General features: G+C 48.2%; 1 protein-coding gene across 6 annotated transcripts in view; it reads left to right on the forward strand.

The window, feature by feature from the left end:
• Positions 1-25,304, forward strand: part of slc39a11 (solute carrier family 39, member 11) — a 71,500-nt gene that overhangs the window by 1,029 nt on the left and 45,167 nt on the right. For 4 of the 6 annotated variants that reach the window (XM_078938042.1, XM_078938045.1, XM_078938040.1 and 1 more), the window contains exons 3-4: positions 9-47; positions 13,570-13,728. In XM_078938042.1, coding sequence (XP_078794168.1) covers positions 9-47; positions 13,570-13,728 — 198 coding nt within the window. Of the gene's footprint in view, positions 1-8; positions 48-1,643; positions 5,062-13,569; positions 13,729-25,304 lie in introns of those variants that run through there. The other 2 variants (XM_078938043.1, XM_078938044.1) reach the window with 2 other exon arrangements.

The following is a 25,304-nucleotide window of genomic DNA, read 5'->3' on the forward strand; positions in this document are numbered from 1 at the left end:
CTTTTCAGAAACGTATTTTGGATGGAAGTTTAGGATTTGCTGCTGGGGTGAGTAGTTGATTCTGTTTGCTTTGATGTGGGGTGGGGGTGTAGGGTGGGGGTGTGGGGGTGCTGGTCAGCAATAACCTCTTAACCAGATTAAATAACAGAACTCTGACAGAATAAACACAGAAAAGCTGAGAACATGGATATGGTTTAGTACGGCGGTCGGCAACCCGCGGCTCAGGAGCCGCATGCGGCTCTTTAGCGCCGCCCTAGTGGCTCCCAGGAGCATTTTCAAATATGTAAAAAGACGAGGGAGAGAAATATATTTAATGTTTTAATATGGTTTCTGTAGGAGGAAAAACAAGACACTAACATCCTCAACGTTTTCCAATGTTGTCAGAATGTGTAGAATAAAGATTAAATTTCAACATTTCTGTCAACGAAGATTTGGGTCATAGCCTGCGACACACGTTTCTACCAGCAGGGCGGCGAACCGCTAGGCAGGTGGCTGATGGAAATGAACCTCCGTCAGTTCCGTGCATTGCTTGATGAAGTTGAAAGTGAATATTCTGATCTCCTGGTACACAACACAGTCAGATGACTGTCCAGGGGGGACGCTTTGCGTCACTTTGTTGTCTGTTTAGAACACGTGAAAACATTCCTGAAAAGACCTGAACTACACGCAACTGGAAGATCCTGAGTGGCTGGAAAAGCTGCACGTTTGGTGGATATGACTGACAAACACCTAAAGGAGCTGAATGAAAGTCTGCAGGCGCCGCAAATGCTTGAAGCATTTGGAATGTCATTCCAGCTGACTGTCTTTGCAGAGATTACTTGAGATCCCCTCAAGTAAAGGTTCTGGGTGTCATCCTTGATAGTACATTATCATTTCAATCCCACATCAATAGCATTACTCGGTCAGCCTACTTTCGTATACGCAATATTAATCGACTCCGCCCCTCCCTCACCGTCCACTCCGCCTCCATTTTAGTTCATAGTCTGGTCACTTCTCGCATCGACTACCACAATGCACTTCTCTCTGGTCTCTCCAAGAAAACTCTAAATAAGCTTCAGTTGGTCCAGAGTTCTGCTGCTGCATCATCACCAGAACCCCCTCCTTCCATCACGTCACTCCCGTTCTCCAGCAGCTGCACTGGCTTCCAGTAGCCTTTAGGATTCACTTCAAGCTCCTTCTCTCCACTTTCAAAGCCCTCCATAGCCTGGCTCCCTCCTATCTCTCTAATCTCCTCCATGTTAACACTCCCTCTCGCTCTCTTCGGTCTTCTTCCTCCCTTCAGCTCTCTGTCCCTCCGGCCCGTATGGTCACCATGGGGGGCCGTGCCTTCAGTCGCTCTGCTCCCCAACTCTGGAACTCTCTCCCCCCAGACCTCCGTAACACTGACTCCTTTATGATCTTTAAATCCAGACTCAAAACTTATCTGTTTTTGCTCGCATTTCCGGAACACAATTTCTCATTCTCTGTCAGCTGATTTTACTAATGAATCCAATTTATTTATTGTTTTTAACATGTTGTGATTTTATTGTGTTTTACCTCTAACTTTATACAGTGACCTTGGGTGTTTTGAAAGGCGCTTTAAAATAAAATGTATTATTATTATTATTATTATTATTATTATTATGTATATGTTTTGCTCAAAGCTCGGGATGCAGCCTACAGGTCAGGTGACAGGCTGGCCTACAGCAGAGCCCGGACAGAGCTGAGGAGGGGCATCAACCAGGCCAAGCGCAGACACAGACAACGGGTGGAACAGCACTTAGCTAATAACAACCCGCGGGAGATGTGGAGAGGCATCAGAACCATCACAGACCACAGGAGCAGCATGCAGCAGACCACTCACGACCCCACCCTGCCTGACACTCTAAACAACTTCTTTGCACGCTTCGAGACGCCCGGCAGCAGCAGGGACTCTGGTCCTCTATTACAGCTGGAGGAACAGTCCCAGCCTCTCGTCCTGCAGCTACATCAGGTGAGCTCCACTCTGAGGAGGATCGACACCAGCAAAGCCGCAGGACCAGATAAGGTGTCAGGTCGGGTTCTGAAGCTGTGCGCACATCAACTGGCTGGAGTTTTCCTGGAAATCTGCAATTGGTCCCTGCAGCCCACCTCAGTTCCCGTGGGCCTCAAGTCCTCCATCATCGTGCCGGTGCCAAAAAAGTCATCTGTCTCGTGCCTCAATGATTACCGGCCGGTCGCTCTGACACCGGTGATCATGAAGTGCTTTGAGAGGATCATCCTGAACCACATCAAGGACATCATCCCTGCTACTCTGGACAGCCATCAGTTCGCTTACAGGGAGAACCGATCGACAGAGGACGCAGTCTCACTAGCCCAGCATGCTAACCCTGAACCCACCTGGAGCATCCTGACACCTATGTCAGGATGTTATTTGTGGACTTCAGTTCAGCCTTCAACACGGTGATCCCGGACAAGCTGACACTGAAGCTCCACAACCTGGGTCTGCCTGCCTCCCTGTGCCTTTGGATCAAAGACTTTCTCACCAACAGGCCCCAAGTGGTGAGAATCGGGGACTCAACATCATCCACTCTGATCCTGAGCACAGGAACACCACAGGGGTGTGTCCTCAGCCCCGCCCTCTTCACTCTGTTCACCCACGACTGCTCCGCTATTCATTCCACAAACATGGTTTTAAAGTTCGCCGACGACACCACCGTAGTGGGTCTCATATCCAACAATGATGAGACCCACTACAGAGAGGAAGTTCAGCACCTGACAGGATGGTGTGCTGACAACAACCTCATCCTGAACACCTCCAAGACCAAAGAGATCGTTGTGGATTTTAGAAGGACTAGAAAGGTGGCACACCCCCCCCTCCTCATTAACGGGGAGGAGGTGGAGCAGGTGGACCACATCAAGTTCCTGGGGATCCACATCACATCTGACCTCACCTGGTCGCTGCACACATCCCACCTGGTGAAGAAGGCTCAGCAGAGACTCTTCTTTCTCAGGAAGCTTAAAAGGACTGGACTTTCATCACAACTTCTGGGGAACTTCTACAAGGCAACCATAGAGAGCATCCTCTGTCTGAGTGCTACGGTGTGGTACGGGAGCTGCACCGCTCAAGACAGGAAGGACTTGGCCCGGGTGGTGAAAACCGCACAGGAGATTGTGGGAGGACCCCTCCCACAACTCAACTCAGTGTACGACAGCCGGGTCCAACGGAAGGCTGGTCTTATAGCGGCAGACCCCACCCACCCAGGACATAACCTGTTTGTACCTCTTCCCTCTGGGAAGAGATACAGGAGCATCAGAACTCACACAAACAGACTGAGGAACAGCTTCTTCCCAAGAGCAGTGAGGTCCATCCACCCCCCACCCCCCCCACATCACACAACTGGGTCAACGAAACCGCCCCCTCCCCCCAGACTTAACATAACCCACTAACCCCTGTCAGCACACAGCTGACAATGCTCTGACTGTATTCTAAACTATGTATGCAATATTCATGCTGTATGTGCAATATCCATTCTAGGGTTGGGCGATGTCCCCTAAATTGGCCGTTGACGATGTTTGCTGTCAACCATCGGGATGGACGATGACATCGTCGGGGGGTATTTTTGCATTTTTCGTTCTTATATAACTGCTATTCGTTATTTTGCCTTTTTCATTTTATTTCCCAACTAATGGTTAATCCGCGATGATCCAGTATAAACTGAGGGAAGTGACTTTAACAGAAAAAGTAACAAGCAAGATAGAAAAGAAGTGGTCCGCTCCCGCACTTCACTAATGAAGTGGACCGGCGGAGCGCGGACTTACAGCTTTGTGTTTGAGGGGAGGGGGGGGGGGGGGGGGGGGGGGGGGGGCTTTGTTACATGAGCCGTATGTGTGGGAGATTTAAGACTGCGATCCGTCCCGCAGCTCTAGGGGTACGAGCAACCGAACTCAGAACCGGGTCTAAACGTGTGTCTGAGCACAGCTCGGATCGTCAGCACACACAGCGGTTTGAGCTTCAAAGCAGAAATGTCGCTCAATCCTTAGAAAACATTCAAACAATCACGTGGATTTGTGTTTCCAGTCGTGTCCCGACTAAATAAAGGCTGATGTTATTCACAGGATGCAGCACCACCCAAAGCTAATGTTGTTAGCCCGTGTTAGCATACTGCTAATCCTGGCTTCGTCCAGAAAAAGCACTGACCACACGGATTAAAATTCAAATGATGAGCGAACAGGTGTTTCATAATAACCGTAACATTATTAAAAGCACGTTTAGAAGATCATCTCGTATTTTACCGAGCTGACATGTCAATGTATATAGCCGCTCGGCGCTGTTTAACAATGTTTTGTATTGAATTGTTACATTCAATAAAGTTTGGAAAAAAAGCCGCTCGGCGGAAGTTGTATCCCCTTCCGGTTTTCAAACTGCGCATGTGCGAATACTGCGCATGTGCGAATGATTTATTCCGACCGAAATTGTGACCTTAGTGAACGATATTATATTCTGAAAACATTTTTCTGGGCCCATGTACACGCTGGAATTCTAATCCGACCATTGATCCCATCAGGATATTTTGTACATGTAACCGCGGTTTATGGTGTCGACGCGCAACGTGGCGGGGGCGTGGCATCACGATGGTGGTCTCTCCATCGGGATGTCAGTCACCCATCACGATGGACGATGATATCGTCTGTACAGTATACTGTACAGTATTTATGTATTTATGCCTTATATAGCTCCTTATTCCTATTTTATTTTATTCTACCTTTTTATATTGTTGGACGAGAGTTGCTGGAAAAAATTTCATTGTGCACTGCAGAATGATAATAAAAAGATTCTGATTCTGATTCTGATGTACAGCGAAGAAGAGGAGATCATGCTGCTTGCACTGACTGGCTTGGCATTTGCACAGAAATCAAACTTAACTGAATTCATTTGATTGTATATACTTTACCTTTTCAAAAGGCTGCTGTTTTCTTTTTTATAAACCCAGGCTGCGTTTTATTGCACTCTGTTTAGTTCCCAGAGGGGTGGGTCACGTCACGCATGTTCATTTTGTTGTTTTGTGTTCAAATCAAAATAAAAATGACATCACCAGTCTACCAGCTGTCCCCAACTTACCCCCTTCCTCATATAACCTCATATTAGGGTGAGGGGGTGGGGGGTCTAGCCTGCGATGCGCCTTGGGGGGGAGCTACTTGGCAGTGCCCCCCCTCCTATGGTTGCCGTATGGAGTGGGCCCCCCCTCTTTCGGTTTTATTTGCACCTTAGACATGTAGGGCCCTTGGTAGGGGGGGTGCTTGGACATCACTGCCAGCAAGCAGCAGATGTCCTCCTGGCACCCTACCCACTAATTTTAACCGCACCTTAGACATTTAGGGCGCCTTGGTGGGGAGGGTGAGGGGACATCACTGTGAATAATCAGGAGATGTCCCCTTAGTGCCCTACCCGCCAATTTTAACTGCACCCCCCTTAGTACACACACCCCTCCCCCTTCAATATATACATTCCAACATTAACACACACACATGCACACACACACCCTGTCAAACACACATACACGCACACACATTTTGCAAGGAAGGTGGGACCTGGGCCCATCTGTCCCCTACCCCTTCCCTGGTGGGGGGTGCGGGCCCCTTGGCGACGGCGGCCGTATCCCCTGGGTTCCGGCTTCCTGGGCCCTGCGGTGCTCTCTCCGCACGGTGGGGGGGTTCACATTACATCTGAGCCGGGGGTGTTCGTGTCTCTGGGGGGACCCCTTATGGGCCCCCTTTTTTCCCCAGGGTTCCCCCCTCCTGGGCGGCGGGCCCCTGCCTTGCTCCTCCCTGGACCAACCGTGGGCCGTGTGGGTGGCTGCCTGGAGTGCGGAGCGGGTCTCCCTTGGGGGGTCCTGGGTCGTACCTGGGGTCGGGGCGGGGGGATGCCCGGAACTCTTGGGTGGTGGTGGGGTGCTCGTCTGGGGCTGTGGGCGTCCTTCTCCGGTGGGGCCCTGCGTTGGGCTCTCCCGGCGCGGCGGGGGGGCTGCTTTCCTGGCTGGGCTGGGGCGGCGCTCTCTTTCCCTCAGTGCCTCCCTGCTCTCTGGCTCTGTGGGCCTCGCAGCGGTCCTGCTGGCCCTGGCCTGGGTGGCGGTCTTGGTCGCCAGGGGGGCGGTTGTTCCCTGCCTGTTCCCGTGTGGCGTTGGGGGGATTCCGGCTGCCGCTGCAGCGGGGGTCTGGGTGTGGGGGTGGCTGGGCGCTCCTCCTCCTTCTTGTCACATTCCACCATCCATTTTAGAAGAACATAAACACTCACCTGAGCACAGGTGTTAGCTCACCTTTGCACTTATAGTTTGCATGATTGAATGAATGAAAGATTTCACACTAGTTGGTTTAAAGGCATAGGTATGCGTTCGTGAACACTATCTGTTTTGTGTGCATGTTGACATGTGAACATTTTTTGCAGCTAGCAGGTGTGTTGATAACATTTGAGTGTGTGTGAACAGGCTCCGCCCTTTTTGTACTACATTTGAACCGTACCGTAACGATAAACAACCAGTAAACCTGTCTGCTCTATGCTACTTCATGGTCTTACCCCCCCCCCCCCCTCTAACATCCCTCTCTCTTCTTCACTTCTTTCCTTTTCCGTCCGGTCCAACACCAAAGATTTTCAAACATGATTGAAATTAATAAAGTTTGGCCTCAATTCCAAAAGGGGTTTATTCAGACATACCTTTGGTTTGTCTGAAGATGAATAACCCCTCTTGTTAAAATAAAATATGTCCAACAATAGAGGCCCCTCAGCTCTCATCTGTCTGCCCAGCTGTTGGACAGGACAAGTTTAAAAAAAAAAAAAAAAAAAATGACATCAAAAATTGGATTTCTTTATTCCATTTCGTTAATTTTCTTTAATTTCAATGAAACATAATTCATTGATATTACAATGAAATTAAACTTCCACAGAGCAGTCACGTGACGCGTCGTTCTCCCAGAATGCACTGCAGGGCAAATAAACATTTAATCGTTAATAATGCTCATTATGTATTTGTAACAACTTAGTCAGTTTGATAGTAGGCTAATATAGCTAATATAGATACATATTGCATGTGTTGCCTTCATTATAAGGCTTAAATAATATTTTTTAATATTTTGCGGCTCCAGACAGATTTGTTTTTTGTTTTTTTGATCCAAAATGGGTCTTTCAACATTTTGGGTTGCCGACCCCTGGCTTAGTGCTTTCACTTTGCGCAGAAGCTTGTAACAAAAGAGACACATGGACCCCCCCCTCCAAGAAGACTGGGATCGTGTCTCTGAGGACGGCATCTCATCTCCTGTAATCCACCTCATGCCAAAACAAATCCACGAATCCACGCCAGACTCTGATCTGCTGAGATGTTTTCTGCTGGGGGGTTTGTTGGTAATTACAGGCTCAGATGGGGGGGGGGGTCCTCAGCTGGTGTGAGAATCAGTCTGCAAGAAGATTTGAATGTCTGCTGCAGCCTGAGAGACAAAAACCAGCAGAAATCTGCTGTTCTGTGTTTCTCTATCCTTTCTTTTTTCCACGTCGTCTTCAAACGCATCTGAGCAGCTCTAGTTATTATTATTATCCACCCATTACAGGAAGTTATCATTGTTCAACGCTGTTGGAAAAGTGTTCAGCCGTATTCTGAAACGTTCCCGATCATCTGGAAATCCATCCATTTCTGTTCTGCTTCCTGATCAGCTTGACTGAGATCCGCCTCGGCTTGGAGAAGGTCATTCCAGCAGCTCTGCTCTCCTTCAGGGAGGTTCTCTGCAGAGAGCAGATGATGCAGACCCCCCCCCCTGGAATAATGTTTGTGGACAGCAGAGTTCTTGGACCAAAGTGTCTTTAGGAGCACCTCCGTGACCTCCGACCTCTGCTCAATCAGGCCTGGTTTCTGCAGCTGGGACGCTCTGACTGTCCACCTTGTTGTTCAGGTGTCGTCCTGCTGTCAGGCGCCCGGCCTCACCTCGGCTTTCCTAATCCCGCTCTCGCGCACACGTGTGACAACAGCCTCACATTATCACCTCAGGCGTCGGAACACGCCGTCTCTGCATTTTGGTGAAGGGTCACAACAAGCTTACATAAAGTCCTGCAGATCTCCCAGCATGCACATCTGCTTTTCTTTGGCTGGAACGTTCTGACAGGAACATCTGAATGAGTTGGAGGCTGGACCACAGCGATCTGCTCTGACTGCGCCGCCACAGGGACTCTGAACGCATCAGTCTGCATGTTTGCAGAGACACATGCTGCATGTTTGCCAACAGCCGGTGCATGTGCCATCCCATGCGTGTGCCTGTATGCGTGTCCGTACTGTGGGATTGCCCTGACCATCTCAAAGTACATCAAAAGTGGAAGTCCAATCCAATTGTATTTCCATAACCCAATATTACAATAATAGTCGTCTCAATGGCTTCATACGGGTAGTTGTAAAGAAACACGAGTCATAAAATTTGAGAATCCACTTTTGGGATCAAAGTCTGAGAGGCTTCAAATGTCAGCGTCTCCGTTCAAACGACTGACGTTCTACAACACAAGTCTCTGGGAAGGAGTCCCAGCTCTAGGTTTTCCAACGGTGAGCCGTTATGGAGAGCGGCCCACACCATCACACTACCACCTCCATGTCTGAGTCCAGATGTTTGGAACTAATTTCTTCCTCAAATGTGTCCCGTCAGAACATCAGTCCAGACGTTTGGTGGATCATCCAGATGTTCCTCAGCAGGGAAGTCTCCATGGATCCATGTTGGTCCAAAAGTCTCTTCCTGACTGTTGGATCATGAACTCTGACCTCAACTTAGTCCGCTAAGAATTGACCTTTTTTCCCTCTTTTGCTGCTTCTTTTTGGCCTCCTGGAACAGTTCTCTTTTGGTTGGTTGCTTTCTGAAAGGTTCTAGGAACATCTAGGTCGTTGTGGTTCTTCTGCTTTGGGGGGCATGGTTGTTCCGCTTGTAAGAACAAAGTCAGCATTTAAAAAAAAAAAAGGTTCCATGTGTTTGTTCTTCCTGCATTCATCTGCAGGTGACACACTAGAACACCTGAGTGGGAGGCGGAGTCTGCTGAACTGCAGAAACATGGTCCAGCATGTGCAGCTTCCAGCTGGGCTAATCAGAGAGAATTAACAGGCTGCTGTCAGGTAATCCTTGTCACCTGAGAGAAAGAGGTGAAGTCAACGGCTGAATCTGTGGCAGCTTTCGTCTAGAATATCTACGGCTGTGAGTTTCATGACGGCGCCGTGTGCTCGGTTGATCATCACCTGGATGGACAAAGACGTGTCCGTCAGTCACTGATCCACTGAAGTCTGATGTTCATCATAGAAACACAAGGTTCAGTTGAGTTCTTCTTATTGGAACCCTGGTTTCAGTGACAGAGGTCAAAGGTCCTCAGCGGTTTGGTCTTCATACAGATCTTCTCATGAGCTGTGGTGTTTTGGGGCTGTTGCTAGGCAACACAGACCCTCAACTCCCTCCACAGATTCTCTGTTGGACTCCGATGAAGACAGTCGTCAGAAACGTTCAGTGGTTTGTGTTTTTAAAGTTTCATGATCCTGAATATTTGAAGAGAGTTTGATGGATGTTCTCAGTGCAGGACGCTAAGGCACAGCTCCAGCTTAGGGAAGTGTTTCCTTAATGCGCTGCATCAGTCAGTGTTCCTATTATTGCAGGTGAGGGAATACAAATGGGACAGGAATGAGGAATGATGTGGGCAGAGAGCCCGAGGGTTCAAATCCCTGTTCAGTGATCCACTCCTGAACCGCTCCTGAAAGCGAATCCATCACCGTAGTAACAGCTGCTTACCCATCAGCCCTCTCTCCATGCTCCCCTCTAAGCACATTTTAATGTTTCCATTCCAACGTTTGACCCGTTCAAGCCTTCTTTGTTGTCGTCTGACTAATTCAAACGTCAGAACTGGTTTGTAATGAAAACTGCGTCGTCATTTAAAGCAGCTGCACCTACAGAAATGTTAGCGAAGAGCTGTGGGGGGTGCGGTCGGAGGTCCTGCAGAAAGCCTGGTGCATGCTGGGACAGCAGGCGGTTCCTGATGGACCCAAACACAGCTTCCATGTTCTGATTACGTCTACTAGCTGATCACGAAGATCTGAGACCTTTGACTAAAGCCCACAGAGATAAACATCTATTCTTCTGGACGAAATGACTAAAAAGACCACATTATATCCATCAGCTTTGTGGACAAGGACAACCTGAGGGGAGACGGACAAATGTTCTCCATGAGGAACAAAGACGATGGGAAATGGCGTGTTCTTCTATAGCTTTACTACCTTCATAGAAGGCCTGAAGCGCTTTAGTCCCATTCACCCACAAATACACTCTCTCCCTGATGGCGGCTCCGCTAACAAACACCAGCCTAAAACCACCAGGAGCAAAGTGGGGTTCAGAGTCTTGCCCAAGGACACTTTGACACATGGGCGGGAACCTAACCTGGTGCAAGACCCTTAACGCTACTGCCTACCAGCATGAATGATCCCGGTGATGGTCAGAGGGACCGTAGGCGCGAACTGGCAGCCAAGCCTCTACCATCACCAAGTATGAATGAATAATGGACACATTGTAAGCGCTGGAAAAGCAGATAAATCCAATCCATTATTATTATTGTTACCCGGTTTCTTTTTCACTACAGTGAATTTTCCTCCTGAAGGAGGATTGCTTTAACCTTTAAGGCCTAAAGTAATAGCTCTGCACCACAACCTTCATTCTAAAAGTTCACCTCAGCCTGAAGGGGTTCCCTCTTTTTGCAGAGGGGTGTTCAGTAAGATCTGATCTCCCGTCTCCATCTACGCACTCTGCTCCACCTGCTGTCACCCTTCCTGATAGGTAGCAAAAACCTTCAAGTCACTGTGATCCGGCTGTCATTTGGAGCCGTCGGCACGCCAACGTGATGGATTCCCGGAGCCGTCCATGTTCCCCTAAGTCCCCGCTAAGCCACGGGTTCAGGCTAAAGCGTGTCTCTGTTGTTTCAATCCAGACAAAGACGATGAGTGAAATGTTGAAATTAGTTTTTATGTGGTTGAAGATTTTCATTACTTCTGAGTGGGTTCTGATCAGGATCTGTCTGCCATGGGAAACCCCACCAATGGTCGTAGCCGCAAACAGCTTACAGCTCCAGCTCTCAAATCACGTTGAGGTGCTGGTTCACCGAGGATTTTGGAGTGCTCCGCATTCATGTCAGGCTGACAGCCCAACTAAAAAAAAACTCCTTTGACTCAGTTCCTGAATTTAGAGTTAAAATAAAAGCTAGAACTGAGGGAACTAAACCAAAGGAGCATTTTGGATGTTAACACAAACACACACAGGGTGACAGTGCAAATACTCTGGCTTTTATTTAAATAACTGTCTTTTGGAGGAATAAAGGCTTATGTGAACGGAGTCCTGTTTAAAAACACAGACATGAATATTCTGGGCCGATGACCTATGACCAAGGTTATAATAGTTTAAGATTTTTTATTAGTTTTAGTTTTTATTTCGTTTTGAATTTTTGTTTTTAAATTTATTTAGTTTTAATTAGTTTTTAGAGGCAGCTTTACTAGTTTTTATTAGTTTTTATTTTTTGAAATTGCTTCGTTTTAGTTTAGTTTTTATTAGTTTTAGTGTTAGTTTTAGTTTTTTCCTTTTTGTAAATTAGGATATTTGTCAGGTGCATGATTCAAAATCACCAGAATAAGTATTGTATGATAAAAAATCAATCAAAGATACATTTTGAAACACTTATTATTCAGAGGACACAAGGACAACCATCCTTAAATTAAAATACAACAGCCGATAACAGCATTACGTTACCTGCTCTCGCCTCTTTTTCGGGGGAGGGCGGGCGACAGGCTAGCTTGTAGGTACTGTTGATTTGCGTTGTTGTGTGCGCTTTTTAAATGTACTTTTCGTAGGGTTTTTCCCTTTGAGGAGCGTTCCACAAATTTTGTCTCCTGCTTCGACTACAAGGCACTTACTTTAGTTTTCGACGCTGTTATATTAAAAAAGTCCCAAATAGGACTCTCCCGCTTTCTCCCAACTTTTAATGCAGCCATCACGCTCATGTAAATGTCTATGACCACGCTAGCCGGCAGTATCTGACAGACATCATGTGACGTCACAGACAACGTGATGCCGTAGGGATCAAATACACAGTAAAACTAGCAGCGTGAAGTAAATAGATTTTATTTCAACCCAACAGACTTATGTATTAACAAAGACGAAAACTAAGGATTTTTTGGGGTTAATATTATTTAGTTTCAGTTCGTTTTCTACACACAACAAACAGTTTTAGTTAGTTTTCGTTTTATTTAAAACTCTGGTTTTTATTTTTATTTCAGTTAACGAAAATGTTTTTTCAGTTCTAGTTTTAGTTTTTTCGTTCGTTTTCGTTAACTATAATAACCTTGCCTATGACCCCAGCTGTAGGCAGAAGGGTTCCTGACGGAAGGCCGTTTTTGGTCAACAACCCTTCAAAAACGCCCTTTTTAGCTGGAAGAAAGTAGTTTAGTTGACTCCACCCATGATGCAGAAGTAGAGCGGTTGACCTCTGATTGGAGGATCACAGGTTCAGTTCTTGCTCTGCGCCCCCATGTGTCGATGTGTCCTTGAGCAAGGCACTGAACCCCACGGTGCTCCTGCTGGTAATAGTTAGGCGCCGGCGTTCAACAGCCGCCATCAGTCTGTGAATGATTGTGGACCGGACTGTGAAAGGCTTTAAAGGCCGTCTCACACACCTGCTGCGTACAGTTTGTGCATTTTACACGTATGACATGTCAGTCTTTCGTGCTCCATGCGTGATATACGTCATTCGTCCTCCTAGCGTTCGTCATGTGTGGATGTGTGCAGATGTCCGTCAAGAGTTTCAGATGACTGGTCTGGAGCAGTTCAAAAGTTTTGGTCTGTTGAGAATTATGCAGTTTAGATGTATGCATTTAGTTTATATGCAATTGGCATGTAAATCTTACACAATTGTCCATGATTTTTGTGAAAAGCATACACAAATTTGTGTGTACCAGACTTTTCACACGAGTACCACTGATGTATAACTTTATATCAGGTATACGGCGCACATATCCCTTCAGATGATGTAGGTGATGAACGAATAATGCATGACCAGTTTTCATCTGTGTGACACGGCTGTAAGACGGTGCTAAAGAAGGCGTTACCATCTGCCAACGAGGAAACAGCCCTCCTCATCAACGCGCCTCCTGTGGTCATTTCAGGAACTGCATCATGTGGTTCTTCAGTAACAGAGGTGGAGGATTGTAATAGCGGTCTTCTGGGGGTCACTTACTTTACCGTTTAAAAGAATTGATTCTTTCTTGTCTTTGTGTTTGAATCGGATCAATTCTCAGACCTGTCAGACAGAAACGGATGAAACAAAGTTTGTTCTTCAGTCTAACCTAAGAGAAAAACGTCATCTGCAGCTTTCTGTTTGGGACTCCTCACAGATTTCATCTTTTTAAAAACGTCTAGAATCGTAGCTCGTTTCTGTACATTTACCTGTGGAAAGTGAGTTTCCTAAAATCATTCTGAGGAATGTTGGTTCTGTTTGTTTTTAGGATCTAGTCATTTGTGATAACGTATTCATTCATTCTGTTTTGCCCTTCCTGTTCTCCTGTTTTCCAGGTGATGTTGGCGGCCTCCTATTGGTCGCTGCTGGCGCCAGCGATCGACATGGCAGAGGATTCTGGGAAGTACGGCTCGTTTGCGTTCGTGCCGGTGGCCGTGGGATTTGCTCTGGGAGCAGCTTTTGTCTACTTTGCAGACCTGGCCATGCCCCTGCTGGTAAGAACCCGGCAGAACTTTGGTTCCGCTGCAGAACGGGTGCAAAGGTTGCTGCTGTGGCGTGTTTGTGGTCCCGCGGGGCCGGCGCCGCTCTGGTGCTTCACATGATTACAGCTCAGAGCAGCTCGAAGTGGGTGGGAGGCTTTTAACCCAAGGGCGACCGTGGTGCAGCGGTAAGGTGGTCGACCCATGATCGTAAAATTGCAGGTTCGATTCCCCCCTTGCACGCCCATGAGTCGATGCGTCCTTGGGCAAAACACTGAACCCCACCTTGCCTCTGGTGGTAGGCAGGCACCTGTGTTTGGCAGCGGAGCCGCCATCAGTGTGTGAATGTGAATGTGTGTGCGACTGTGTGTGCGACTGTGTGTGCGACTGTGTGTGCGACTGTGTGTGTGAATGTAAAGCGCTTTGGGCCTTGTAGGTAGAAAACCAAGATCATCTGCTGCTTAAACAAATCAAGAGGCTGCAGTGTGAGCAGTTTAGCCCAGGCGGTAGAGCGGTCGTCCAACAACCGAAGTGTTGGCGGATCGATCCCCGCTCTCCCCAGCCAGGTGTCGCCATTCTGCAGCTCACCGCTCCCCCCGGGGGAGGGGTCAAAATGGGGAGAAGAATTTCCCCGTTGTGGGATACATAAAGTATCAATTATAATATTATTACAATATTATGGGATTCAGAGTCAATTTGAAGGTTGAAGGAACAAATGAATTAAAAAGAAAAAGCCACAGGCTGGATTCATAAATGGAGTCATGAACGTTTCCATCATCAGGGAAAAACAAAAGAATGAAAGTTTCCGTTTTCTTTTGGTCAGAAGGAGAGTTTCTTATTTGAGACTTCTGAAGGTTTACATTTATGTCCAGATGTACGAAATCCAACCAAAGAACTAATCCAGAACTGCACTTCCAGGTGGGTTTGTTTCCGGCTCCACACGCCGCTGTCATGGACTGGTGGACAGGAATGATCATTTGAATTCAAAAGCAGGCTTTAGTTTCTGGTGTGCAGTCCCTGCTGGAACATGGAGGTGTGGGCCATGTTCCTCATGACACGCTGCAGGAGAACTGCTCCTCCTCTCAAAGCTCTGGGATGGAGGCTCCTCCAGGGCGTCTCCCTCCTCCCTGACTCCTCTCCTGTCTTTCTCCTGCTCTGTCCCCGATGGGCTCAGGTGAGACGGCTGACCTTGGGCTGACCTTGTTTTGTGCGGCGCCTCTCCGTTTTTGAGGGTTTAGCTCTGAGCTGCTGGACAGGCCGTCTCGTGGGTTTGGAGCGGAACGGAACCAAATGCCTCTGCGGTGTCTGTTCTGATGGAACTGCAGTTTATCTGCTCTTTACAAATTCCCGTTTTACCACTTTCTCAGCAGAACTCCAGTCCAAATGAAGTCTGTTCACGGTTCTGTCAGTTTGTGTTTTATTATCCAGAATATGTCTATGAAGACTCTCATTCATCCAGGTTGGTTCCATTGTAGTAGGTTTAGGGGATGTCATCTGGACTTGGTTTTAAAGTTGGAAGACGTTTCACCTCTTATCCAAGAGGCTTTGTCAATTAGCTGGTCTAAGAGCTGGTATATATGCGAGGGAGGAGTCAGACCTGAAACTGGATGGTATTGTCAACTTAGCCTACATGGTTTCGGGTCGTTAAGAGTCCTTTGTCTTCAGCTGGGGGTTGGGGAGCCAGTGACTCCGTACCCAAACTGGTCATCTCTTTCAGCTGTTAACGACTCAGGTGGAACTGGTTTGGTTTGTTTAGGTTTCAGAACACTGCCGTAGATGGATGGAAGAATAAACCTGAGACCACCATTCTTATTAAGAGAAGGTTTATCCTTCTTGACAAAGATGGCTTCTTTCACTCCTCGCTCAAACCATCCTTTCTCTCTGGCTAGAATTCGGACTTCACTGTCCTGGAAAGAGTGGTTTGTGGCCTTCAGGTGGAGACGCACTGCAGACTCAGGTCCACTTGGGTTGGCTCTGCGATGTTGGTAAAGCCGCTTGTGTAGAGGTTGTTTGGTTTCTCCTATATACTGTTCATTGCAGTTCTCTTTGCAGAGGATAGAGTACACAACATTACTCTGTTTGTAGCTGGGAATTTTGTCCTTTGGATGAACCCGTTTTTGTCTGAGAGTATTAACTGGTTTGTGCTGAAATGGGATGTTATGTTGTTTGAAAATCCTTTTTAGTTTTTCAGACAGGCCTGAGACATAAGGAATGGAAATACTGTTCCCTTTCGGCTCTTGATCCCTCTTGTCTTGTTTTCCTGTATGTTGGGATCTGGTGAATGCCCACTTGGGATATCCACAGGTTCGGAGGGCTTGGTGGATATGTTGCTCTTCTTTCTTCTTTTCCGTCAGAGCTTGTGGGCACCTCCTGGGCTCTGTGTTGTAGTGTCCTGATGACGCCTAGTTATTGCTGTAAGGGGTGGTTTGAGTCAAATAACAGGTACTGATCTATGTGAGTAGGCTTCCTGTACACTTCAACCTGGAGCTGTCTGTCCTCTCCAATGGTCACTGCACAGTCTAGAAAGGCTAGGGTGTTGTCCTTTGTGTCTTCCCTGGTGAACTTGATGTTCTCGTCGACTGCGTTGATATGATCTGTGAAAGTCTCCACTTCCTGGATTTTGATCTTGACCCAAGTGAACCAGTGGCTTGGAGTAATACCTGGGAAAGAGTCCAGGGCTCTTCTCGCGACTTCTTCCATTTACAAATTGGCCACAATGGGCGAGATTGGAGAGCCCATAGCACAGCCGTGTCTCTGCCTGTAGAAGTTTCCCCTGAATTGGAAATACGTGGAGTTGAGGCACACTTCCAGCAGTTCGCAGATGTGGTCTGGTGTCAGATTTGTTCTGTCTTGTAGCTGAGACTCCTGTAGTAATCTCTTCCTCACTGAAATCACTGCCTCCGTGGTGGGAGTGCAGGTGAAGAGGGAAGTTACGTCGTAAGACACCATCTTCTCGTCAGAATCCAGCTGAAGATGTTTGACTTTGTTTGCAAAATCTTGTGAATTCCTAACATGATTCTCTGTGTTGCCAACTAGAGGGGCCAAAATAGTAGCCAGGTGTTTAGCCATGTTGTAAGTGATGGAGTCAATACTGCTGACAATGGGTCTCAGTGGTATTCCTTCCTTGTGGATTTTTGGGAGGCCATAGATGCAGGGAATGGTATTACCTGGGTACAGTCTGTGATATAGTGGCTTGTCGATGACTTGATCTCTCTCCAGTCTTTGTAGGCAGTCTATAACCTTTTTCTTGTAGCCGCTGGTTGGGTCTCTTCTATGTGCTTTTTATGTGGTTGTGTCACTGAGTAGGTTGGTAACTTTGGCTTCATAGTCCGCCGCATTCAGGATCACAGTACATCTCTCCTTATCCGCTGGTAAAATGTTGATGCTGTGGTCCTTCTCCAGGGCTGTCAAGGCCTTTCTTTCATCTGAGGAAAGATTGGACGGTGGTGGTTTGGCACTGGAAAGTGCAACCGAAATTTTGAGTCGTAATTCTTCAGCTTGAGATCCAGTCAAATTGTTCCTCTTTATGGCCGTTTCTGTAGCTGTGATGAGGTCTACCACGGGGATATGATTTGGTGTAACAGAAATTCACCCCCTGGATAATACCTCTTTCTCTGTTTGGGTCAGCTCACGGTCGGAAATATTCTTAATCCACCTCTCTCTATCAATCCGTGCCTTGGTGTGGTTTCCTCTATTCTCCCTGTTGAGCCTGTCCTTAAGGATCTGTTGTTGGTTTGTGAGAACCTGAAATTTCTTGATTTGCCGTTGCTTGCTTTTGTGGTGTTGTGCCAGTTGTGCTGTCCGGGTGAAGCCGACAATCTTCTCAAGAACTTCTTCAGTAACAGTTGTGGCCAAGTTGTCCTGTAGATTATTCATTTTACCTTCCAGGTTGTTGATGATGAAATACGTCTGTCTGATTCTGTCCTTTAAAAGTTGGGTTCTGGCTCTGTGCATGATGTTCTCAGCTCTGTGTCCTTTAACCCCTTTGCCCATCTGTAGGCTTTTGGGAATCACGTTGCTTTGTCTGCATCTCATGTTGAACCTGTGGTGGTTCTTTTAGTCCGCCAATTTCCTAGCTGTCTTCTCCAATTCGCGTACCAGCTGAAGGGTATCATTCCCAAAATTAGAAGAAATCTGTCTATGAAGACTCTCATTCATCCAGGTTGGTTCCATTGTAGTAGGTTAAGGGCAGTGGTCCCCAACCACCGGGCCGCGGACCGGTACCGGGCCACCGGGACGAACAGAAAGAAAAAATAATTTCCATTTTATTGTTTTTTTTCGAAAAAAAACGTTTTATTTTGAAAAGTGACCGGATTCTCTCTGTTAGATCCTTCACACTTAACGCACGTCAAAGTCGCGACACCAAACATCACGTGATACACCCCGCTAAAACTAAACCCAAAAAACCAAAATGAGCAAAAAACAAACTTCTTTAGAAAGTTGCTTTGACATGGGGAAATGGTCCAATGAAGGGACAGAAGAGGAACCTGCACCTGCTAAAAAAGGGAAATCTGCCTTTAATAGGTAGCGGTAAACGTGCCTTGCGTTACACCTCACCCCCCCACCCCACCCACCCACCGGTCCGCGGTAAACGTGTCTTGCGTTGTACCGGTCCGCGGTGACAAAAAGGTTGGGGACCACTGGTTTAGGGGATGTCATCTGGACTTGGTTTTATAGTTAGAAGACGTTTCACCTCTTATCCAAGAGGCTTTGTCAATTCTGAATTAGCTGGTCTAAGAGCTGCTATATATGCGCTCATGGGGGAGGAGTCAGACCTGAAACTGTATGGTATTGTCAACCCAGGTGGAACTGGTTTTGGTTTGTTTAGGTTTCAAACACTGCCGTAGATGGATGGAAGAATAAACCAGAGCCGTGGGTTGAAAACATCTCAAAGGAGCGGTTCCAGTGTTTGTCCTGCTTTTGGCTGTTCCTCTCTGTAAGCTGACCTGCTGCTCCTGCATGAACCGGATTGTTTTATATTGAATGAGACGCCGATGTCTTCTTTGATAGACGATGATGAGCGCTAGAGCCGTGGCAGAAATCTGAATGGATCTGCTGTCAATCATGTTTTTGAGTGAATTATTGTCAGTCAGTTGGTTTGGGTTTAATCCCATAATTATGATTTAATTGAAACTATTTAACTGTAAATTTCTTTTTTACATTTCTGGATTTTCAGAGAGCTCCGATGGTCTGGACCTCCAACAGGGGGTTTCAGTGTATAGACTCTGGATGTGGGGGGTTGGAAAGCTCTGGTTTTCCCGGTTGTAAGGCGGCTAAAGCTGTGACACACATGTCCACCAGGACTCTGTTTCCTCGCCACGTCTGCTCCTCCGGCCGCCACAGCGCCGCTGCTTCCCCTCCAGCCTTTTTGTCTGCATGTCGGCATACATCTCTCCTCTTTCTTTGCCGGCTGCCATGGCGACGCTGCTGGAAACGCCGCTCCGATAATAGATAACACAAAATCAACTGGGAGCACAGTGGCTGCAGGGGGTTGATGGGCTCCCCCAACACACACTGTGGGGGGCATCAGTGTTTGGACAGCTGCTGGTTCCACTTTTACGGGCTCCTCTGCAAACACTGGAGGCTGAATGAGCGAAACGAAGAAGAGGAAGACTGGAATGATGTGGAGACAGATGGGATTGGGGGGCCGGGGGGCTGTAAGCTCACAGATCACAGGAGGACACTTACCTTTTCCTGTAAGATGTTTGATCAGCACCACCATTATTTCCATCCCCTTCAATCTTGTTGGTCCCATCAGAAAATGATCCTAAATGTCAAGAACAGTTTTTTCCATGGATTCTATGGATTTCTGAAGCAAAGAAAAGTTTATTTCTGTGAAACTTCACTGCTGTGTCTTCATGTTCCTGAACACCAGGACACCTTCAGGGTGGGACTCTGGATGAAGTGATGTTTATCTGCTCCTCTTCCTCAGTGTTCTGTCCCTACAGAAACATCAGAGGCAGATGTTTGTCACAGCTGGATCCTGAGCATCCAGGCCCTCGCTGAGCTAACATTGCTGTTTGTTTGGTCCTCATCCTCTCAGACGATTTTATGAGGAATTAAGGAAAACGGTGTCAACTGCAGACTGTGGGAGGGGCCGAGTCACTGCTGCAGCTTCAGCTGAATGTTGAACAGACTAAAAACAAAATGTTCTTCAGATCTGAGTCTCCAGAATTCTTAAATAAGATTGTTGACAGAGTCTGGAGGTGGTCTGTTCTCTCTGGTGTTAGAAAGGAAAACTGAATTAAAACTAATTCCGTTTGGACACGTCTGTCTTCATGTGTTTGAGAAGAGGTTTCCTGGAGGTTTTAGGCATCCATCTCTAACACACGCGATGTTGACCTCGTTTGGCCGCGGTGGTCAGATTCCGGTTTAGTTCCCTTAAGGAGGCAGAAATGGTTTTAGAAAGTAAGGCTGGCATCCTGGAAGACTCTGGGCCCGTGGAATGATGATGGAGCCATTCCTGCAAACCTTCAGATGAGATGAAGGTCGTGTTGTTTTTGAGGAGACCCTGAACAAGCAGGACTCCACCTCCCAGCCTGCATTAGCCTCACAGATCAACGGGGTGGGCGGAGCTGGTCACAGTATCAGTTCATAACTGACTGTTTGGATGTGTCTTCACTAAACTGAGACAGCAGCAGACGATGCCGCAGACGATGCCGCAGACGATGCCGCAGACGTCCTCCGTGTCTGAAGGGACCTAGCTTTGGACTGAGATGCTCCAGCTTATCAAACTGTGGTCTCTGGAGGAGGAACATCTCAGAAACCCTGGCTGTGTTTTTGCTGAGGAGCTTCCTGATTGGTGTGTTGGGTGTCTAAGAGGTTTAGAGATGAGCAGCGGCTCCACATACAGAAGAGGCTCCTCGGTACAGGATCATGTCGACACAGAGCCCAGAAAAGAAAAAAATGTTGATTGCAGAACTTTGAGAGTCGACATCTTCGCTTTGAGTTAGCGGCATGAAAAAATGGAAATGATTCTGCTGCCGCAGTGAGGCCGATGAAGACGGTGTTAAAAGAGTTTGACTCCTGCAGGCCGACTGAATAGACTCTGAGTACTGGCTGCTGTGTCTGGAAAAAGTTCATAGTTTTATTAATCTGCACGGCATCGCTGAGGAAAGATCAAGAACACCACGGCTGTAGGAAGGTTGAACAACGAGCTGCAGCATCGTTTGTAAAATGTTCAGACATCTGCCGTCTTTGATCCAAACGGAGGAAAGAAAAGAAAAACAAACGGGAAAATACTTCATTAGCGGAGCAGACCATAAACATCTGTTGTGTTTGAATAAATTACAAGAAAAGATTGAAACATCGATCAGGTTCTGAGTCTTCAGGAGAATCCTCCCTCCTTCAGATGTTTCCACAGACTTTAGAATCTGAAAACATTTTCAAACAGGCCTCAACAACAGACACCCGTACGAGTGATGAGACAGGATTCAGGCCGAGGACCTTAAAGAGCTCGACAGCAAAACTGAGCATGAAAACCACAATTACAGCTGTCAGAACCAATCATTTCACACTGACGGTTCTATCCTGAACCCGGACTCCAGAAGACTCCTCGTTGGAGCTTCATGAAACGTCAGCGGTTCTGGAGTTAGAACCTGGTTCCGGGTTCCAGCAGCAGGTCTGGTCCTGAGCCTCCCAGAGTCTGACTCGTGTCGACCAACATGTGGAGATGGTCTTTTGGAGAGACTTCAGCTGAAGCAAAGCTCTTTTCAAGGCTCTTCTCTGTCAAAGACCTGAAGACAGGACTCATGTGGTCCTCCTTCCTAGTTTTAATCAGAACCCGAGCAGCAGGTTCTGGATGAGCTGCAGCTCCTCTACGGAGTCCAGAGTCCAGTAACCTGCTGGAGATGACCGGGTCGATCTGCTTCGGATCACTCAGACGTTGATGTTTTCAGATGGCAACATGATGATGATGATGATGATGAGGGTAGAGCAGTCTACCTCTCACCAGGTGGTCACAGGTTAGGTTCTCGCCCCACCTGCCCATGTGTTGAAGTGTCCTTGGGCAAGACAGTGAACGCCACAATGTTCATGGTGGTTACAGGTTGGCTCCAGTGTTTGGCGACGGTGCCGCCATCAGTGCGTTTGTGGGACACACTGGCTGTAAAGCGCTTTGGGCCTTAAAGAAGAAAAGAAAAGCGCTACAAAAAATGCAGAAATAGAGGAAGGAACAATATATTTAATTAACCATTAAATGCATCATTAGTACTTTCTTCTTCTTATTTTTTTACATTTAAATTGGTTTTCACAAGGAACAGACTTTGATAGTCTGTTGTCATGGTAACGGCTACAGACTCTGCAGGAAAGTGGTTTATCTGCTAAACGTCACGTTGAGGGATCCGAAGCCTCATTTCAGAGGAAAGTTTTTGTTTTTGTCCAGATGAAGACGTTTGTTTCAAAGGAACAAAATGTCCTCGATTGCACTGATGGAAGAAATATCCACCAATATCTCTGATCACTAAACTATTTCTTTCTTTAATTTATAAATGAGTCTTTTCTACTGTCTGCTGATGTGATCTGCTGTGGAATAACGTCTGTCCACCCATGTTCCAGCCTTCTGTTACAAACCGAGGCCAGAGCATAAGAAAGCACTCAGGCTGCGTGACCAGAACTCCATTTATCACTTTAATGGTCAGCCTGCAGCCAATCAGAATCCAGTATTCACCCAGACCGTGGGATAAGTGTCCACAACGTACCATTTCGATTTGGAATCTCTTCACACCAAACGGTGGCCTTAGGCTTTGGAACGATGAGCTAAATGTCGGGTTCAGACCGGGGAGCGGTTTGTCCTGAACAATGACTCACAGCTCCAGACATGTTTACATATGACCATTTTTCCATCTGTGCATTTTATAGACCAGCTTGGGGAGAGCTGTGTGACAACGCTGAACAATGTTCAGCTTCTGGAGTGGAAGCAAAGGCAAAAGCTGCTGTTAAGGTCTAAGATGAGGAAGACTCCAGGGGTGTCAAACTCATTTTGGTTCGGGGGCCACATTCAACCCGTATGATCCCAAGTAACATAAAAGCAAAAAACGGCTTTGTTTTTTTTTGGTAGCCTCATTATTTATTTTTACACATTCATTCACAGAAGCCAATTGATTTAAAATAAAATGCATTTCACTTAAAAAAATGTGTTTTATTCAGTTTCATACTGACTGAATATTTTACATCTGACACCGAAGCAATCACAATGATAAGCTCAAGAGGGGCTACAGGAAAAAATGAAACACCCGTCCTAAAACGTGAATGTGCGAATACATGAAAAATTAAAATTAAAAAGTCAATTAAATTTGCAAACATAAGAATTTGGAGTTAACCTCCTTTCTCTCCTGAAACATCATCCATCCATCAATAGCAGGATTCAGATTCTGAGCAGAAACACATTTACTGTCATTCAAGTGAGCAAAACACAATGAAGTGTCCAAAAATCTTTTCCTGCCTTCTTCCTGACCTTTGATGGGCGCCATCAGTGAGCAGACTGATGTCATGTGACCAGTTCACTCAGACATCGTCCAACACAGTGACTAGAGAGCTGACTATGTCATCAGCTGTTGTGTCCATCAACTCAAATCAAACTTTATTGAGAAAATAGCGCTTCTCATGCATTTGTGCTGCTTGAAGCGCTTTAACATTAAAAACAGAAAACACACAATATTACAGTAAAAAACCCAACCCACCCTTCACCCTTCCCATATGACCCATGGCCCCCACGTACAACGAATAAAAATAAATAAACAAACAAGTAAGGCCAGCACCGGAGGACCCCAGGGTCCGCGAGGGCTCATATTTTAAAATTTAAATATCATTTAAATAAGAAGGCCCAAGACCATAAAAACATTTATAAACCATTAAAAGAACTTTAAAATAAATCCTGAAAGGTCTGGCTTGGCTTGGGGGGGTGGTCCCTTTGCCTGTGCTGGGGGGGGTTGGCGGGGGGCGCTGCTCGGGGGGGGGGGGGGGGGGGCCCAGCGGCGCTGGATGGGCTTCCCATCTACGCCTGGGGCTGGGATCGGCCCTTCCCTGGCTCTGGGGCGGGACGGGACAACCCTCTTGGGGCCCCCGGTCGCTCTGGGTGTCCTCCGCTTCGGCTGCGGGGTCTGGGGGTGGGGGTGGGGTGGGGGGTCTTGTCGGCCCTGACCTGTGGGGGGGCATTCTGGGGGAGGGGGGGGTCCACTATTGGTACGGGGCAGGGGGGGTTGACGGGTTGGGGTCTCCGCTGAGGCCATCGGCGGTTTCCCCGGCCGGTTGGCTGCCTCGGTCCCGTCGAGGCCTGACCAGAGCTCTTCTAGGCCCGGCGTTTGGGGGTGGGGGCCTGGGCTTGCTCCGGGGGGGGGCCGCGCTTTCTGGCTCCTCTCTCTCTGTGTGGGGGGGGTGGTGCTGGGCCTGGGGTGTCGGCGCCTCCGGGGGTGGGGCCCCTGGGCTGGGTGGGCCTGGCCCCCTTGCTGGGGGGGGGGGGGGCGGGGGACAGCTGTTTGACCACCGGGGGACAGTCTATCAGCTGTCCCCAACTTACCCCCTTCCTCATATAACCTCATAATAGGGTGAGGGGGTGGGGGGCTTAGCCTGCGATGAGCCTTGGGGGGGGGTTTACTAGGCAGTGGCCCCCCTCCTATGGTTGCCGTATGGAGTGGGCTCCCCCCTCTTTCGGTTTTATTTGCACCTTAGACATGTAGGGCCCTTGGTAGGGGGGGTGCTTGGACATCACTGCCAGCAAGCAGCGGATGTCCTCCTAGCACCCTACCCGCCAATTTTAACCGCACCTTAGACATTTAGGGCCCCTTGGTGGGGAGGGTGAGGGGACGTCACTGTGAGTAATCAGGAGATGTCCCCTTAGTGCCCTACTCGCCAATTTTAACTGCATCCCCCTTAGTACACACACCCCTCCCCCCTCAATATATACATCCCAACATAAACACACACACATGCACACACACACCATCTCAAACACACATACACGCACACATATTTTGCAAGGAAGGTGGGACCTGGGTCCATCTGTCCCCTGCCTCTTGGTGGGTGCGGGCCCCTTTGCAACGGCGGCCGTGTCCCCGGGGTGCCGGCTTCCTGGGCCCGGCGGTGCTCTCTCCGCGCGGTGGGGGAGTTCACATTACATCTGAGCCGGGGGTGTCTGGTCCCTGGGGGGTGGGTTCTGGTCCTTGCTCCTGAGTGCTGGGCCCCGCCAAATTTCCAACTGTGGCCGAGCCTGGTTGGGCCATATTTATAACACCCCTTGTGGGCCCTCTTTTTTTCCCCGGGGTTCCCCCCTCCTGGGCGGGGGCGGCGGGCCCCCTGCCTCGCTCCTCCCTGGACCAACCGTGGGCCGGGCGGATGGCTGCCTGGAGTGCGGAGCGGGTCTCCCTTGGGGGGTCCTGGCTCGTACCTGGGGTTGGGGCGGGGGGATGCCCGGAACTCCTGGGTGGTGGTGGGGTGCTCGTTTTGGGGCTGTGGGCGTCCTTCTCCGGTGGGGCCCTGCGTTGGGTTCTCCCGGCGCGGCGGGGGGGCTGCTCTCCTGGTTGGGCTGGGGCGGCGCTCTCTTTCCCTCCGTGCGTCCCTGGCCTCTGGGGGCCTTGCGGCGGCCCTGCTGGCCC

This window comes from Oryzias latipes, chromosome 19 (assembly GCF_053564925.1).
Source record: "Oryzias latipes strain Hd-rR chromosome 19, Olatipes_Hd-rR_3.1".
NCBI classification, from domain to species: domain Eukaryota; kingdom Metazoa; phylum Chordata; class Actinopteri; order Beloniformes; family Adrianichthyidae; genus Oryzias; species Oryzias latipes.